Consider the following 17088-nt stretch of genomic DNA (forward strand, 5'->3'; position numbering starts at 1 on the left):
GCAAATCAAAACTACCATGAGATACCATCTTACACCAGTGAGAATGGCACATATTAAAAAAACTAGCAACAACAAATGTTGGCGAGGGTGTGGAGAAAAAGGAACTCTTCTGCACTGTTGGTGGGAGTGCAAACTGGTCCAACCACTATGGAGTGCTGTGTAGAGATTTCTGGACCTACTAAACATAGAGCTTCCATATGATCCAGCAATTCCACTCCTAGGTATTTACCCAAAGGACACAGAAACGTCAATTCCAAAGAACACCTGCACCCCTATGTTTATAGCAGCACTGTTTACAATAGCTAAGCTTTGGAAACAACCCAAATGCCCAAAAATAGATGACTGGATCAAGAAGATGTGGTACATATACACAATGAAATATTACTCAGCAATCAAAAAAGATAAACACACGCAATTTGCAGCAACATGGATGGCGCTGGAAGGGATCATGCTCAGCGAAATAAGCCAAAAAGAAAAAGAAAAATACCGGATGGTCTCACTCATAGCAGGAATCTAGAAAACTTAAATAAGGGACCAGGAAAATGAATAACTTTAAGAAAGTGAAAATCAGAATCAACAAAAAACTATGAAACAGAGACACTTTTGGGGGGGTGAGGGGTGGGAGGGGAGGGATTGGGCTCAGAATGGGGGGGTTGCAATTGTATGGGGAATATAAAAATAAATTTATTATTAAAATAAATAAATAAATAAATAAATAAATCTTTAAAAAAAAAGAAAAGAAAAGAAAATCTTAGATACTTTATGATTCCTAGTGGGATTTTCTATTAAGGCAAATACAGATCTGGGGAGAGGAAAAGACGATGTATGACCTAATGAAAGTAAATATTCTGCTCTAATTTGACATATGTCATTCATATAAAAATAAGTCAACTTTTATAAAACTTTTTATAGCTTTTTTAGGGAAGAAGAGCAGCATGTATCAATTTCATAGACTCAAATTTAAATATGGATATAAGTGGTACCCAGTGTCTATGACTATGCCTAAGTGACATAGGTTTTTTGGCCATTAAGAATTAAGGAAATAAGGAAATGTAGTTTTTGTTTAGGATGAAATTAGAAAAAAACACTAAAAACCTAAAATAGACACATAATTAGATTGGAAACAATCTTGTTAATTCACTAGAAAAAGTCTAATGGTAAGTGTTCTCAGTGAGATTTAAATTAAAATAAGTCACAAGGTCAACTAATATAAAAGTGATCTATAAATAACATCTTTTCTGCCTACAATTATTATAAGTATAACAGACCACAATGCTTCTTCTATATTTCACTGTTTCTGATAGTACATTTTATTTTATTATTCCTACTTACTGTATCATCCCATCAACAAGTCCTAGTTTACTAACACACAGCAAATGTATACAGAAATGTCTACTCACTGGGGAACTGTTCTGTTAATAAGAATAACTAGTAATGCATGAATCATAGTTTACCATTTTAAAAAAGGATGCACTGGGAAATGCTCACTTAGCATGCAATGTTTACAACTGTATCATCCTATTATTGAAATGATGTGATCATATTAGCACCTTAGTTTTTCTGAGTCTTAAAAATATTTGTTTTTAGTTTATAAATTTCAAAGAGGAAAAAAACGGCTCTTTTGTCTTAAAAATAAATCTCTGTCTTCTAGATGATGGTGTAATAAAATGTGAAACAGACTTATGACTTATCAAAAGATTCTTGTTCATCTAAGTTGTACAATTCAGAATTCAAACCCAAAGTTAGTCCAATGGTGCTGCACTTAAAAGGAATGGTTAGCTTTTTTATTTATTTGCATTTAATGAAATTGGGGGAAAAGGGGGAGAGTTTCAATTTGTGATAAAAACCCTAGTGGAAGAAATAAGAAGTACAAATAAAAATCAACTTTGGGAAAAATATCAAGAAAATATGGATCATTTTCTTTTCTTGATTGCTATAAACACTTAACCTGTATTGGAATATAGGTTGCTTTTTATCTGTTAAGTACTTATTATGATTTTAATAAGAAAACCATATTCTATGTCTTCAGATGTTAAAAATGCTAACTACACGGGGTAGATTACTAAAAACAAAAATTCTGCTAAACCTAAGTGGCATACAAATGGGAAAAGAAAAATCACTGTTTTCAAAAGGTTGTATACTTTATAAGGTTAAAAAAAAAAGAGTCAGATAATAATTATGGGAGTTCTGAAAGTTTTTATAGAGATTGGTCAATTTAATCACTAATCATCACTCTATTGTTAGCTGTAGTTCATAATCTAATTATATGAAAACATTCCCAATTGATTTTCAAAATAGAGTTGGTTTAATTTAGAAGTAGATGTTCCTTCCAAGTGTTATCTTTATCAAAAAGAAATACAGCTAGCATTTTTATAGGAAATTTTATACCCTAATGTTGAGACTGTGATTTTGAGATCATTACGAAACAGGTAAACTGGAAGAAGAAATGGAATTTATTATAATCAAGAATCAAAGTTAGTTTCTCAAATTAAATAAAGTGACGTAGCAAGGCATTCCCACTGCTTTTAGAGAATCAGTCTGCCATAAAATAAAAATGTTTGTTTACATATAACAACTTAACAGGAATATAAGAGCTTTGCCACTTTTAAATAAAGGAAATTTACCACAGCTGATTAATCTGTGTAATGATTAAATAATCATGTAATGAAATAATTAACCACAGATCAATTATTATTAATTTGTAAAACTATTTCAGTATCTGGACACTTCACACTCTATTTTTTTGGAGATAATGCATGAGTGCTTTCCCTAGGGCCAGCGTACTGCAAAATGTCAAAGGAACCAGTCAAGGAGCATTCTTTGCCCTTGGAGGTGGGATATCACTCACATAGAGGACAATGTGTTATGCAACCCAACTACCTTGGTTTCATCCTAGAGGAAGTCAATGACCAAATATACCACTCTAAAAAGGCATACAAGTTTCTGAACTTACCAGCAATTTAAGGAGCCAAAACCGTGATTTATAATAGAAAGTTTTAGTGGGATTAATGAGAAAAAAAGCCATAAATCCATAAAGGACAAGTGGATATACGTATGTGGGGATGACACTAATTGGAGCAAAGAAGCATGCCAGAAGGCTCAGGCACCACAAGATCCCAAGGAATCCAGCAATCTAATAAAGGACAAGAAAGACAAAGAGAGAGAAATTGTTATCTTTATTCTTATCATTACTCAGAAATATCTTACAAACTTTTTTTAATAGCTTATAAAAAAAAAGCAGAAAAAAATGCCCATTAATTCAATCCTCCTCCTCAAGTAGAGGATGAATTTCAGTGCCCACTAAACCAGATATATTAGCTATAGCTAATACAAACTTTATTCATGGGATTTTATCTTGCTTTGATTACCTCAAAGAGATGTTGATGAGACAAATTGCTTCTTGGATTAAGTTCAAAGATGAGCACATGATTTACTCCTGCCTGTCTCCAGCCATATGTGTTGATGCCCAGTAGAAAAAGGAATTCAATCAGAAGAAAGCCACCCCGATAGATTCTTATCAAGGGCCATATATTTTTATTTGCTTCAAGTTTAAATACAGCTGAAAGAATATGAAATCAGCAATTAGTTAGAAAATTCACTGTCCTTTTAATGTGCTCTTATTTTTCAGTAAGATAACCCCTGGATAGGAATTTTTCATAAATAAAACCCAAGCCTAAATTATCTAAAGAGTCTAATATTAACTTACCTATACATTCTTTCCCTTTTACATTTCACTCTTCAAAATTACATCAGAATAATTTGACTTTTAGTATGTTAACTCATTGTCCCATTAATTTCTTATGTTACAGAAAATCACGGTGAAACAGTTTAAAACACAAGATAGTTCAGTCAGTAGGGATTTCTAACATGACACAATTTCCTTCACTTTGTTTTATACATAATCAAATTGCATATAGTAATACCTAACTCACAGAGATGTTGTGAGAGTCAAAACAGTATACATGAAAGAAATGTAAAGATGGAAATGCCATATAAATGACAACAGTTAATATTTATAGGATGTTTACTATGTGCTAAGAATTGTTCTCAGTATTTTACATTTAACCCTCAAAATGGCTCTATCAGTTTAAAACTATTATCTCCATTTTACTGATGAGGAAACTAGAGAACAGAGAAGTTAATTTGCTCAGGGTTACCAAACCAGTATAGAACAGAGTCAGGATTTTAATTTTGCTCTAAAACTCACATTCTTAACCTCTTCATTTTATTACCCATATGGCCACACAAATACGCAGTATCATTAGTCTCATAATTTAAGTTCTTCACAATCTGTTCCCCAACTCACTTTCCCCACACTCACCTCACAATGCCCCAAATCACTAATTCTTATTTCCTCATGAACCTTACTATCCTTTTAACAAGTTTATTTTTTACCCTTGTTTATGTTGTCCCAGTACCTAAAATGTCCTTGTTCTTTTTCTCCATCAATTCAAATTCTATTTATTGAGAGCTTGATCCCTATCGGTTCATAAATTCACTGAATTAATTGCTTCATATGAGGCTGTGCCAAACATTTCAAGTTAGTTAACAATTTCTCAATTTCCCAAGGAACTATAAAATGTACTAATATCACTTGAAATTTAATTGTAAGCTACCTTACACAAGTGCATAATTCAAATAACCATTTATTACTTACCTTTGTATTCTCTATAGTATACAGCATATTTAACACTACAAAAATAACAGGGTAGGGGAAGTCTTTACTTTGGGACATTACTATGGACCAGATTTCAAATCTTAGCTATATTATGCCAAATTATTTAGATTTTCTAAGTGTCAGTTTCCTTGTTGGTCAATGGAGATAATATCTGTTCCCATAAGTTTGTTAAGAAGATTAAATGTGAATTATATATAGTCTAAAAAATGGTGGTCCATTATGAGTATTCAATTTATATTAGTTTGTTTTTCATATTGCTTGAGAAAATTTCATTTTCTTAATTTGACAAATATTTATTAGGTGCTTATTATACATTATACCATTCTATGACTTAGGGATTTAGTAATGAACAAATGATGAAATATCATTAAGATCAGACCAAACCATAACCACAAAACTTTTATTCTGTATGTCAACGAACAAGGCTTTAAAGATAAAACAAAGAAAAAGGCGATAAAGTTAGGGGTTATTTTAGATAGGGTGATCAAGAAGACCTCTCAGGAAAGGGAATGTACAAAAGGGTCTTAACACAGGTATGAATGTGCTATGTTCCAGGAACACAGAGAAGGCCAAGATCACTCAGATTGGAATGAATGAGAGATTATAGTAACAAAAAGCTAATCAGGGACAGACCAAGGAGAGCTTTGTAGTACTTTGCCAAGACAAGCTTTTCTGATATATGAAGTCAATGAAAGTTTTGCACATAAAGGACATGACCAGATGAACAATATTAAAGGGCTACTCTAGCTATTATGTGAAGAAGAGTGTAAGAGAATATACGATAGATAGAAGGATATGAATAAAAACTACATGTGGTTTTATATCCTGCTTCCTAAGCAAAAACCATAGAAATAATGGATATAACAGTCAGAAACAAAAATAGTAAGTATAAGTACCAAAGAATGCACAATAAAACTCCCAGAGGTAATAAATTCAGCAGTTATAGATTGCAAAATCAACATACAAAATTCAGTGTGTGGCTAGAAGAAATCCCATGTTTGTGCATTGCAAGATTTCATGTTAACATGGTATTACCAACCAATATGTTCTACACATTAATATAACCTATCTAGTATAACAATAGCCTTTTTGTGAAGAAATGGAAAAACCCATCCTCAAATTCATATGGAATTGCAAGAGGCCCCTTGTAGCCAAAATAGCAGTGAAAAAGAACTATGTTGGAGGACGCACACTGCATGGTTTCAAAACTTACTACAAAACAGTGGCACTGGCAAAATAATGGGCATACAGACAAATGGAATGGGATTGAGAGTTCAGAAATAAATCTATACATCTGTGGCAGACTGATTTTCAAACAGAATGCCAAGACTATTCAATGGAAAAGAATATTCTCTTTAAAAAATGGGGCTGGGAGAGATTAGGGAGGACTAGGCTCAAAACGGTGGCTAGCAGTCAGGAAACGCTGTAAGACCGCCCATAAAAAAAAAAAATGTTTATAGGGAGGAAAAGCGGCAGGTCCCTGTGAGAACTGGGACACGGAAGATAAACCGGCAACTCTGGCAAACTGCCTGAAGAAGAAAGTTGCCATAAAAGAGGACTAGAAGGGAGGAAAGCTCAGAACCCTGCTACCCTACCCCACCCACAAAGTCGGCACTCTCCGACCAACAGAAAGGAGGAAAGAAAAAAACAAAACAAAACAAAACAAAAAACTAAAACAACCAACAAGAACAAACTACACATCCAGCGGGACAGTGAGTGGAAAGGAACTATTTCAGCCACCACACCCTGTGAACTGGAACAGTGGAGAACTGTGCAGGAATCTCCCTGGAGGTGAGCGAATGGCTCCAGGCGCCATTGAAGAAAAACAAAGACTCCCAGGAAACCTACAAACAGCCCAAGGCCAGCCGGTAAGCTTGTGCGGAAAAGTGGCCTGCTTGAAAAGCATACGGATTGCAGCTGCCCAGGTCGGAGCCTGCGACCTAGGCTTGCGGGGAGACGTGCAGGAGCCCTCACTGAGGTGAATGTCCCTCACTGAGTAATCAGAAACCAGGAGCCTAGACACGGTAGTGGGGTGCAAAAGGCGCCATTTCTGCGGACACCGAACTGGGCTACAGCCTACATTCTGGACCTGAGGGCTTTGGAACTGAGACCCGGGGCACGAAATTCGGGGCGTGGGATCCCCATGACTGTGGGCCACAGGGCAGACACAGCACCCCCACGCCGTTGAGGCTCTCCACGCCACTCCCACTCTGCCCCCTCCAAGGGGTTAAAAAACAGTTCCCGAAGGACACGAGGAAAGATCTCTGGCGCCACCTAGTGACCAGAAAAAATCACCCACACCCTATAGTTGGAAACCAGGGATCCCAAAAAACACCCTCAGGCGCTGAGAGAGGGTGGGCCACGCAAAACTGGGTTAAGGGGGGAAATAAGGCATGGAGCAAGACCCCATCCTGGGACTGAGAGCTAGGCACAGGATCTGAGGCCTAAGACACGCCATAGCAGCGGGCACTGCACAGGGTGACAGCCAGCGTTTTGGACCTGATAGCCCTGGAAATGAGACCTAGAGTGCAGAATTCAGGGCGTGGGATCCATACAGCTGCGGGCACAACACTTGGTGAACACGGGGCAGATACAGCACCCAGCTTGAATAAGAGCACCTGTGTTGAGGTGCTCCCCTCCATCCCCCCTCTGCTACTCAGAGAACCACTGGGAAAAAGCACAGGTCAGCAAGTACTGGTCTCTGGCGCCACCTTTGTGACCAGAACTAAATCATCAACTAGCTGATTCCCTGTTGGAACTGAGTAAATACAGAGGGAGGAAACTGTAAGGGACAGAGCCCAGCAACACAGCATCAACACCCTGGTGGAATTTTGGCCTACTAGTGCTGGTCTCAGTCTGGTAAACAGTTTACGACACTCCTAAAGGAGCACTCCAAAGAGATGCCCGCCAACACCAGTGGCACAACGTCCCAATGCATAGAACTAATTAGAAAGCAAACAACAGGGAGAAGAAAAAATACAAATAACCAAGCATGCCAGCAGGAGGACACACCACAAAAAGAAATACAGTCACCAGAGTTCAACAATGCCATGGAAGAACTTCTCGGCCTATCAGATAGAGAATTAATAATCATCCTGATTAAAAAGCAGAAAGAAAACGAAAAGGAAAAAAATGATTTGAGACAAATAATCACTGAACTGAAGAATGAAATTGAGACCTTAAGAAAGGAAAGAAATGCAGGAGATAAAAAGATTACTAGAGGAGATAAAGAACTCTGGGAAAAGAAATGAAAACAGAATCGATGAAATGGAAGAACGGATCAGTACTATTGAAGATACAGAAATAAAAAGAGCCAAAAGAGAAAAGGAGAGAGAAGTGCAAATGAAGCAGTATAAGGAGACTCTAGGATAATTATCAGACTCCATGAAGAGAGGAAATGTAAGAGTTATAGGCATTCTAGAAGGTGAGGAGAGAGACAAAGGAACTGAGAAATTATTCAAGGAGATAATTGAAGAAAACTTTCCAAGCTTGAAAAATGAGATGAATATAGACATACAAGAAGCGAGAAGAACCCCCAATTACCATAATGAAAGGAAAGCTACAGTAAGACACCTAATGGACACCTAAAGCTTGCAAGAGTCCAAGACAAGGAAAAAATAATGAAACTGGCAAGGGGGAAGAAACAGATAACTTATAAGGGAAAACCAATCAGGTTAACTTCTGACTTCTCTGAAGAAACATTACGGGCAAGAAGATAATGGAGTAACATATTCAGCAAACTTCAAGAGAGCAAATGGCAACCAAGAATATTTTACCCTGCAAAGCTCTCCTTCCTCTACGAAGAGAAAATATGGACCTTCTCAGACAAACAGAAGCTCCACAAATTCATTACAACTAAACGCCCCCTCCAAAAAATTCTACAAGAAGTCCTAAAGCCTAGTCAATGGAAGAATGAACAAGAAGAACAGAATAAAGCAAGGAATAAAATCACAAAAAAGACAAAAAAAATAGCAAACACAGATGCCAACATATCAATAGTAACTCTAAATGTAAATGGATTAAACTCATCAATAAAAAGACACAGAGTAGCAGGCTGGATTGAAAAACAAAATTCAATCTTCTGCTGTCTCCAGGAAACACATTTAACCACAAAAGATAAACACAGACTGAAAGTAAAAGGTTGGAAAACAATCCTACAAGCAAATGGACCAAAAAAGAAGGCAGAAACAGCCATACTTACATATCAGATGAAATAGACTTCAAATTAAAAAAAGTAAAGAGAGACATAGATGGACACTACATTATGATCAAGGGAACAATACATCAGGAAGATATAACACTCATCAACATATACTCACCAAATGAAGGGGCACCGAAATACATTAGACAATTATTATCAGCTCTGAAAACAGATATTAAAGAAAATACATATATAGTGGGAGACTTCACCAGCCCACTCTCAACAATGGACAGATCAACGAGACAAAAAATAAAGACACTAGAGCCCTAAATAAAGACATAGAACTCATGGACTTAACAGACATCTACAGGACACTGCACCCCAAAAAATCCGAGCACACATTTTTCTCAAGTGTGCATGGATCATTCTCCAGAATTGATCACATACTGGGCCACAAGACAAACATCAACAGATACATGAAAATCAAAATCATTCCAACTATCTTCTCCAATCATAAAGGCATCAAGCTAGGAATAAATCATGAAAAGAAAACAAGGAATTCTCCCACTTCATGGAGATTGAAATCCACACTACTGGAAGACCACTGGACTAATAAGGAGATCAAAGAAATTAAAAAACACTTTGAGTTGAATGACAAGGAGGACACCACTTTCCAGGATGTATGGGATGTAGCAAAAGCAGTAATAAGAGGAAAATATATAGCAATACAGGCTCACATCAACAAACAAGAAAGAACTCAAAGAAACAACCTAATCTCACATCTCAAAGAACTAGAAAAAGAACAACAAAAAAACCTTAAAGCCAGTAGAAGAAAGGAAATAGTAAAAATCAAAGAAAAAAATGAATTAGAAATTAAAAAAACAATCCAAAAGATCAATGAAACCAAAAGTTGGTTCTTTGAAAAAATAAACAAAATAAACAAAACCTCTAGCAAGGCTCACAAAGAAAAAATGGGAGAAAACACATACAAATAGGATTATAAATGAAAGAGGAGAAATCACAACAGTCAGTAGAAATCAAAAGAATAATCAGAGATTACTATGACCACTTATATGCAAACAAATTCAACAACCTAGAAGAGATGGACAAATTCCTAGAACTATATAATCATCCAAAGCTGGACAAAGAAGAAATAGAACTAAAGAGACCAATTACAAGCAGTCAAATTGAAGCAGTAATCAAAGCACTCCCCAAAAACAAAAGCCCAGGCCCAGACAGCTTCACAAATGAATTCTACCAAATGTTCAGCAGTGAATTAGTGCCTATCCTCCACAAACTCTTTAAAAAATTGAAAAAGAAGGAATGTTACCAAATACGTTCTACGAAGCCAACATTACACTAATACCAAAACCCAACAAAGACAGCATAAAAAAAGAAAATTACAGGCCAATCTTCCTAATGAACACTAATGCAAAAATCCTCAATAAAATCCTTGCCAACAGAATCCAACAATGCATCCATAAGATAATTCACCATGACCAAGTAGGATTTATTCCAGGGACACAAGGATGGTTCAACATCCAAAAATCAATAAACGTAATCTAACACATCAACAAAAAGAAATATAGAAACAATAAGATCATATCCATAGATGCTGAGAAAGCATTCGACAAAGTACAATACCCATTTATGATAAAGGCCCTTGAAATTCTCGGGATGCAAGGAACATACCTCAACATCATAAAGGACATATATGACAAGCCCATAGCCAATATCATTCTCAATGGTAAAAAGCTGAAAGCATTCTCATTAAGATCTGGGACAAGACAAGGATGTCCACTCTCACCACTGCTTTTCAACATAATACTGGAAGTCCTAGCCAGAGCAGTAAGACAAGAGAAAGACATACAAGGAATCCAAATAGGCAAGGAAGAAGTCAAACTATCACTATTTGCGAATGATATGATAATATACATAGAGAACCCCAAAAACTCCACAGAAAAACTAATTAAACTAATCAATCAGTTTAGTAAAGTGGCAGGATACAAAATCAATGCATAAAAATCAGTAGCCCTTCTTATACACAAACAATAAATCTGAAGAAGAAATCAAGAAAACCATTCCTTTTATCACTGAAACAAAAAAAATCAAGTACCTGGGAATAAACCTAACAAAAGAAATAATGGACCTATATAAAGAAAACTATAAAACACTGTTAAAAGAAATAGAAGTAGACACAAAGAAATGGAAAGACATCCCCTGCTCATGGATCGGAAGAATTAACATTATCAAAATGGCCATCCTACCAAAAGCAATCTACAGGTTCAATGCTATTCCAATAAAAATTTCAATGTCATTCTTCAAAGAAATAGAAAAAATATTGATGAAATTCATATGGAGCCACCAAAAACCCTGAATAGCCAAAACCCTCCTGAAAAAAAGAGAAGGGAATGGAAGCATCACTCTCCCAGATTTCAAACTATACTACAAAGCCATAATAATCAAAACTGCATGGTATAGGAACCAGAACAGACACATGGACCAATGGAACCGAATAGAAAACCCAGAAATAAACCCACAGATTTATGGTCAACTAATCTTTGACAAAGGAACAAAGAATATGCACTGGAGCAAAGAGTTTGTTCAATAAATGATGCTGGGAAAACTGGGTCACTACATGCAAAAGAATGAAACTTGACTACTACCTCATACCATGCACAAAAACCAAATCAAAATGGATTAAAGAACTAGACATAAGACCTGAAACCATGAAATATATAGAAGGAAATATAGGCAAAACACTATATGACATGCACCTCAAAGACTTCTTTACAGACACATCACCCAAAGCAGTGATAGTGAAGGCAAAGATAAACAGCTGGGACTACATCAAATTAAAGTGCTTCTGCACAGCAAAAGAGACAATAACCAAAACAAAAAGAAACCCCACCGACTGGGAGAAAATTTTTGCACACAACACTAATGATAAATGACTGATCATAAAAATCTACAAAGAGCTGACGAGACTTAACAAAAACAAAGAAAATAATCCAGTCAAAAAATGGGCAGAAGAGCTAAAAAGAAACTTCTCCAAAAAGGAAATACAAATGGCCAACAGGCATATGAAAAAATGTTCAACGTCACTTGCAATCAGGGAAATGCAAATCAAAACTACAATGGGATACCATCTCACACCAGTGAGAATGGCACATATTAAAAAAACTAGCAACAACAAATGTTGGCGAGGATGTGGAGAAAAAGGAACTCTCCTACACTGCTGGTGGGAGTGCAAACTGGTCCAACCACTATGGAAAGCTGTGTCGAGATTCCTCGACCTACTAAAGATAGAACTTCCATATGATCCAGCAATTCCACTCCTAGGTATTTACCCAAAGGACACAGAAACATTAATTCCAAAGGGCACCTGCACCCCTATGTTTATAGCAGCACTTTTTACAATAGCTAAGCTTTGGAAACAACCCAAATGCCCAAAAACAGATGACTGGATCAAGAAGATGTGGTCCATATACACCATGGAATATTACTCAGCAATCAAAAAAGATAAACACATGCAATTTGCAGCAACATGGATGGCACTGGAAGGGATCATGCTCAGCGAAATAACCCAGAAAGAAAAAGAAAAATACCAGATGGTCTCACTCATAGCAGGAATTTAGAAAACCTAAATAAGGGACCAGGAAAAAGAATAACTATAAGAAAGAAAAAATCAAAATCAACAAATGACTATGAACCAGAGACACACTATGGGGGGGTGCAAGGAGGTATTGGGGTCAAAATAAGGGGGTTGCAACTGTATGGGGACTATAAAAAATAAAAAATAAAAAAAAATGGGGCTGGGAGAGATGGCTATCCACATGCCAAAGAAATAAATTGAATTTCTACCAAACACCATACAAGTATAAAAAATTATTTCAAAATGGATCAATGACCTAAATAAAAGAGCTAAAACCACAAAACTCTTAGAATGTAGGGTAAATTTCATGACCTTGGATTTAGCAATGAATTACTAGCTACTACAACACAAGCATAATGAAAGGAAAAAACAGATAGACTGAACTTCAACAAAATTAAAAAATTTTGTGCATCAAAGGACATTAAGGAAGTAACAGACAATTAATACAATAGGAAAATATCTACAAATTGCATCTGATAAGGTTCTACTATCCAGTATATATAAAGAACTCTTGTAACTTACCAATAAGAGGACAATTTAATTTTAAAATGGGCAAAGGACTTGGATAGACAGTGTTCCAAAGAAAATATTCAACCAACCAACACTCAAGTGAAATGTTCAGTAGTATCATTAGTTATTAGGGAAACACAAGTCAAAACCATGAGATCTACCACTTCACACCCACTAGAATGGATGTAATTTTTTTAAACAAAAAATTGTAAGAGTTGGTGAGGGTGTGGAGAAAATGGAACTCTCATAAATTGTTGGTGGGAATGGAAAATGGTGTAGCCTTTGTGTAAAACAATTTGGTAGTTCCTCATTGTTAACAGAAATATCATAGAACTGAGGAATTCAGCATCTAGGTACACTAAATGCCCATTTAACCTTCGGGGTCAATAGCTTCTTGGAAACTGCAACTTTAAGCAAAATGATGAATAAAAATTAGGTCCTCAAATAATGCCATTCTGTTCAATTCAGCTGGGATTTTTTTCTCACTAATGTTATAACTAAATGATGTTATTCAAGGACTTATTGTATATATCCAAAAGGATTAAAAATATGTACTCAAATAAATCCATATATATAGACATGTTCATAGCAGCAAATTCATATTAGCCAAAAGATAGAAACAACCCAATATATTATATGCTCAGTTTTGGCAGACACTGTCAAACAGTTCTTCAAAGTACAGCACCCATTTTCACTCATTCATATTAATATCTTCATGGCATTCCACTGTACCGTATAGCAATTAATATGATCTATTTATTTAAGCAATTCCCAATTGATGGACATTTGCTCTTATAAATAAAACAGCAAAGAATATCCTCCTTTCCTATATGCCTGTGCACTCAAGTACGAGTATGTTTGTAAGATAAGTTTCTAGAAATAAATTGCTTAATCAAATTTATTTAATAGATAAAATCTATATTTGTTATATCTATACATATGATATTTATATACACAGCCAAATTATCCTTTAAAGAGATTACAATTAATAGTCTCACCACTAGTATACAAGAACCTGTTATTTTAAACCCTTATTATGCACTTTAAACAATCAAAAAGTAAAGTATATTGCTATTATATCAAAGTAAGTAAAGATTATTACAGAACAACTTTCTAAAAATCTAAACAACTTCATCTTCATGCAACTAAATAACTGGAATATGTTATTTTCTGACAAATTATTAAATAACAGGTCATGTCCCCTTGAGAAACTACAGCAATTATGCACATTATTTTTTCATGTGAATGTTTGAAAAAAAGAATCATGCTTGTACATGCACTATTATTGCTGTGTCTCTCTCTCAACTCTCAACGCTGTTATCTTTTAAGACCCGCTGGGGGACAAATAAGGATAGATAGCTGGTTTTAACTATATTTACCCTGCCATTTCTCCATCACCCCCAACAGACACACACACAAAGATCAAACAAAGATTTCTGAGGTGAGAGAACATAGTGCACAACATTAAATACATGAACCACACATGTTAAAAGACAAATCACAATGTCTCACAAAAATGCAGTCTGTATTTACAAAAGAAAATAAAACCTCAACTAGTCCTTGAAATGAAAAAAAAAAAAAAATCTTTGCAATTCAGTCACATAAAAAGAATAAAAATTTATTTTTGTTTTCTTAGATCTTATTTTAATGATGATGATAATACTACTACCAAGTTCATCTTGGAAATAAAAGGAAAAATCCTGTACACAAAAATGACTAGATTTTTTTCCTAGCGAAATAACTTCTATCACATACACCATATATATATTTTCTACCTATTTTACATCATTCTTCATTTTTGTACAATGTATGCTTTCTCCTCTCAGGAATAGTCCCCATGAAATTCCCACCAATTCAGCCGTGCACCACCACCATAGTCCCTTGTGCTCTCCCACCCCTGTTTTGATCCTTGTCCTTCCTCCTCCCGTACAGAATGTCTCTGGCTTATAGTTGCCTGTTGATTTTGATTTTTAATTTATTATAACCACTTTTTTTTCCTGATCCCTTATTTGGTTCCCCTACATTCCTCCTATAAGTGAAACCATCCAATATTTTTCTTTTTCTTTCTGGATATTTCACTGGGCATAATCCCGTCCAGCTCCAGCCATGTTGCTATGAATGGCATGAGTTTATCTTTTTTGATTGCTGAGTAAAAAAACACACCATATATTTTGTATTGCTGTAGTGATTCACAATTATAGACATTTACTTATACTTCTTAGCTCACCTCTGTGAACCAGTCTCAAGCTAGCTTTTTACACTGTCATCTAATATTCTCCTTCATTCTAGTTGAATGTATCACTTCTCTTTTTCATAACCTACTCTCCTTCATGCCCTCCACCTCATTCTCCAGTCAACTAAAATCTCTGCTCATCTGTCTCCTCCTGGAATGCTTTTCAGCCCATTAATGTCCAGCATAATGCTATTTCATATTGTTTCACAATGTCTTCCCTGATGCTTTCATTTAAACTTTTACTTGTTTAAAACACTTACTTGTTCCTTTGACCTGCTTAGAACATTTAACATTTTCTCTCCTTAGTGTATTATTACTATCTTAATCTTTCTGGCATAGTAAGTTTTATAAGGAAAAGGATTTTATTTAGCTTAAGAGTAATGAATATCAAGAATGATGAGATCTATAAAATTTACTAATTGAATGAATTCTAAAATAACCCTGTAAATTTAAGGTATTAAATGCATTTAAGAAATGAGAAAATTGTTTCAGAGAAGTTAGGTAATCCTTAAAGCCCAAACAATCAGCAGTGGAGCTGGAAACCCAAGCAAGGCCTTTTGGATCCAAGTCAGTGTTTCTTCCTCAACAACGAGCTTTATACTCTATGGGTAGGATTTTTTTTTAAATTGTAGTATTTTCATGTATTTTATATAGGCTATATTCACCTAAAGAAATATATCTATATTACAATATGACCTTTAATTACAACAATATTAAATCATGATGGCAATTATTAGGGTAGATTTTTAGTAACTGGTAGAGAAATACAACTGAAAACATATACTCCCTAAAAGCCATTATAATCTGGATTATAATTTTGTAATGTGTGAATGACAATCTTTACAAGGAAGTATGTTCATAAGGAAAAATAAGTTCAGTTGTCTCTTTCCATTGTTTATGCAATTTTTCTGTATCATTTAATTTCATCTCTGTCCTTCACTTCTATACACCAATATTTTTTAAACTTTTATGCCCCAGAGAGAGTTCTAGATACTATCCATAGGTACTGGGGTTACAATGATGAATAGGGGAGACAAAAGCCCAGAAGTCAATGAACTTACATTTCAGTAGGAAAACAGATAACAAGAAACATAAATATGTAGTAATATATCATATAGTTACAAGCATTCTGAAGAAAATCAACATAGGCTAAAGGGTAGAACAGGCTATTTCAGGGCAGGGTGATCAGGAAATGTCTTACTGAGGAGGGGGTATTTGAACAGAGACTATATGAAGTGAGGGAACAACCATGTAGGCATCTTGGGAAAGGGACTTTTAGGTAATTACAAGCCCTCATGCATGGAAATGAGTTTGAACTCAAGGACAGTAATAAACAAGTGAAACGAGTGTGGGGGGATAACAGAATATACAGTCAGAAAAGCCAACAGCGGCAGAATCCTGCAGAATCTTGAGGCCACAGCAAGAAGTTTCAATTTTATTGTGAGAGAAATCATTAATGGATTTGATATGATCTAAATTACTAAAAAAAAAAAAAAAAAAAAGACCTTGGTGACTATAAGGAGGCAAGAGTGGATAAAGACTAAAGAGAGAAAAGTTGAAATGGTTGCTGAGTATACCAAGCAAGAAATGGTTGCTTAGATATGGATAGCACTGGTAGAGGTGATCAAATTCAGAACTACTTTGAAGACAGAGCAATAGGATTTGCAGATGGATTGGAGATGAGGTGTGAGGGGAGAGAGAGGCTAAAGAATTTTGGCCTGAGCAACTGATGGAATGTGATAGAAGAAAATATGTATTTGGGGGTAAAATTAATTTATCCATTTAAGTTTGAGATGCCTATTAGACATTCAAGTAGCCAATCAGATATCACACAGGGGAGAGAGTATACATGCTTGGAAAACATTAGCATA

At 35.4% G+C, this 17088-nt stretch overlaps 1 protein-coding gene across 2 annotated transcripts in view; it reads right to left on the bottom strand.

The window, feature by feature from the left end:
* Positions 1-17088, bottom strand: part of XPR1 (xenotropic and polytropic retrovirus receptor 1) — a gene marked incomplete at both ends in the record, with an annotated part of 187196 nt that overhangs the window by 39263 nt on the left and 130845 nt on the right. For both annotated transcript variants that reach the window (XM_084251518.1, XM_084251517.1), the window contains 2 exons: positions 2954-3133; positions 3369-3559. In XM_084251518.1, the coding sequence (XP_084107644.1) occupies positions 2954-3133; positions 3369-3559 (371 nt within the window). The remainder of the gene's footprint in view (positions 1-2953; positions 3134-3368; positions 3560-17088) is intronic.

Source organism: Talpa europaea (genome assembly GCF_964194135.1).
Source record: "Talpa europaea genome assembly, chromosome: 12".
Taxonomy (NCBI): domain Eukaryota; kingdom Metazoa; phylum Chordata; class Mammalia; order Eulipotyphla; family Talpidae; genus Talpa; species Talpa europaea.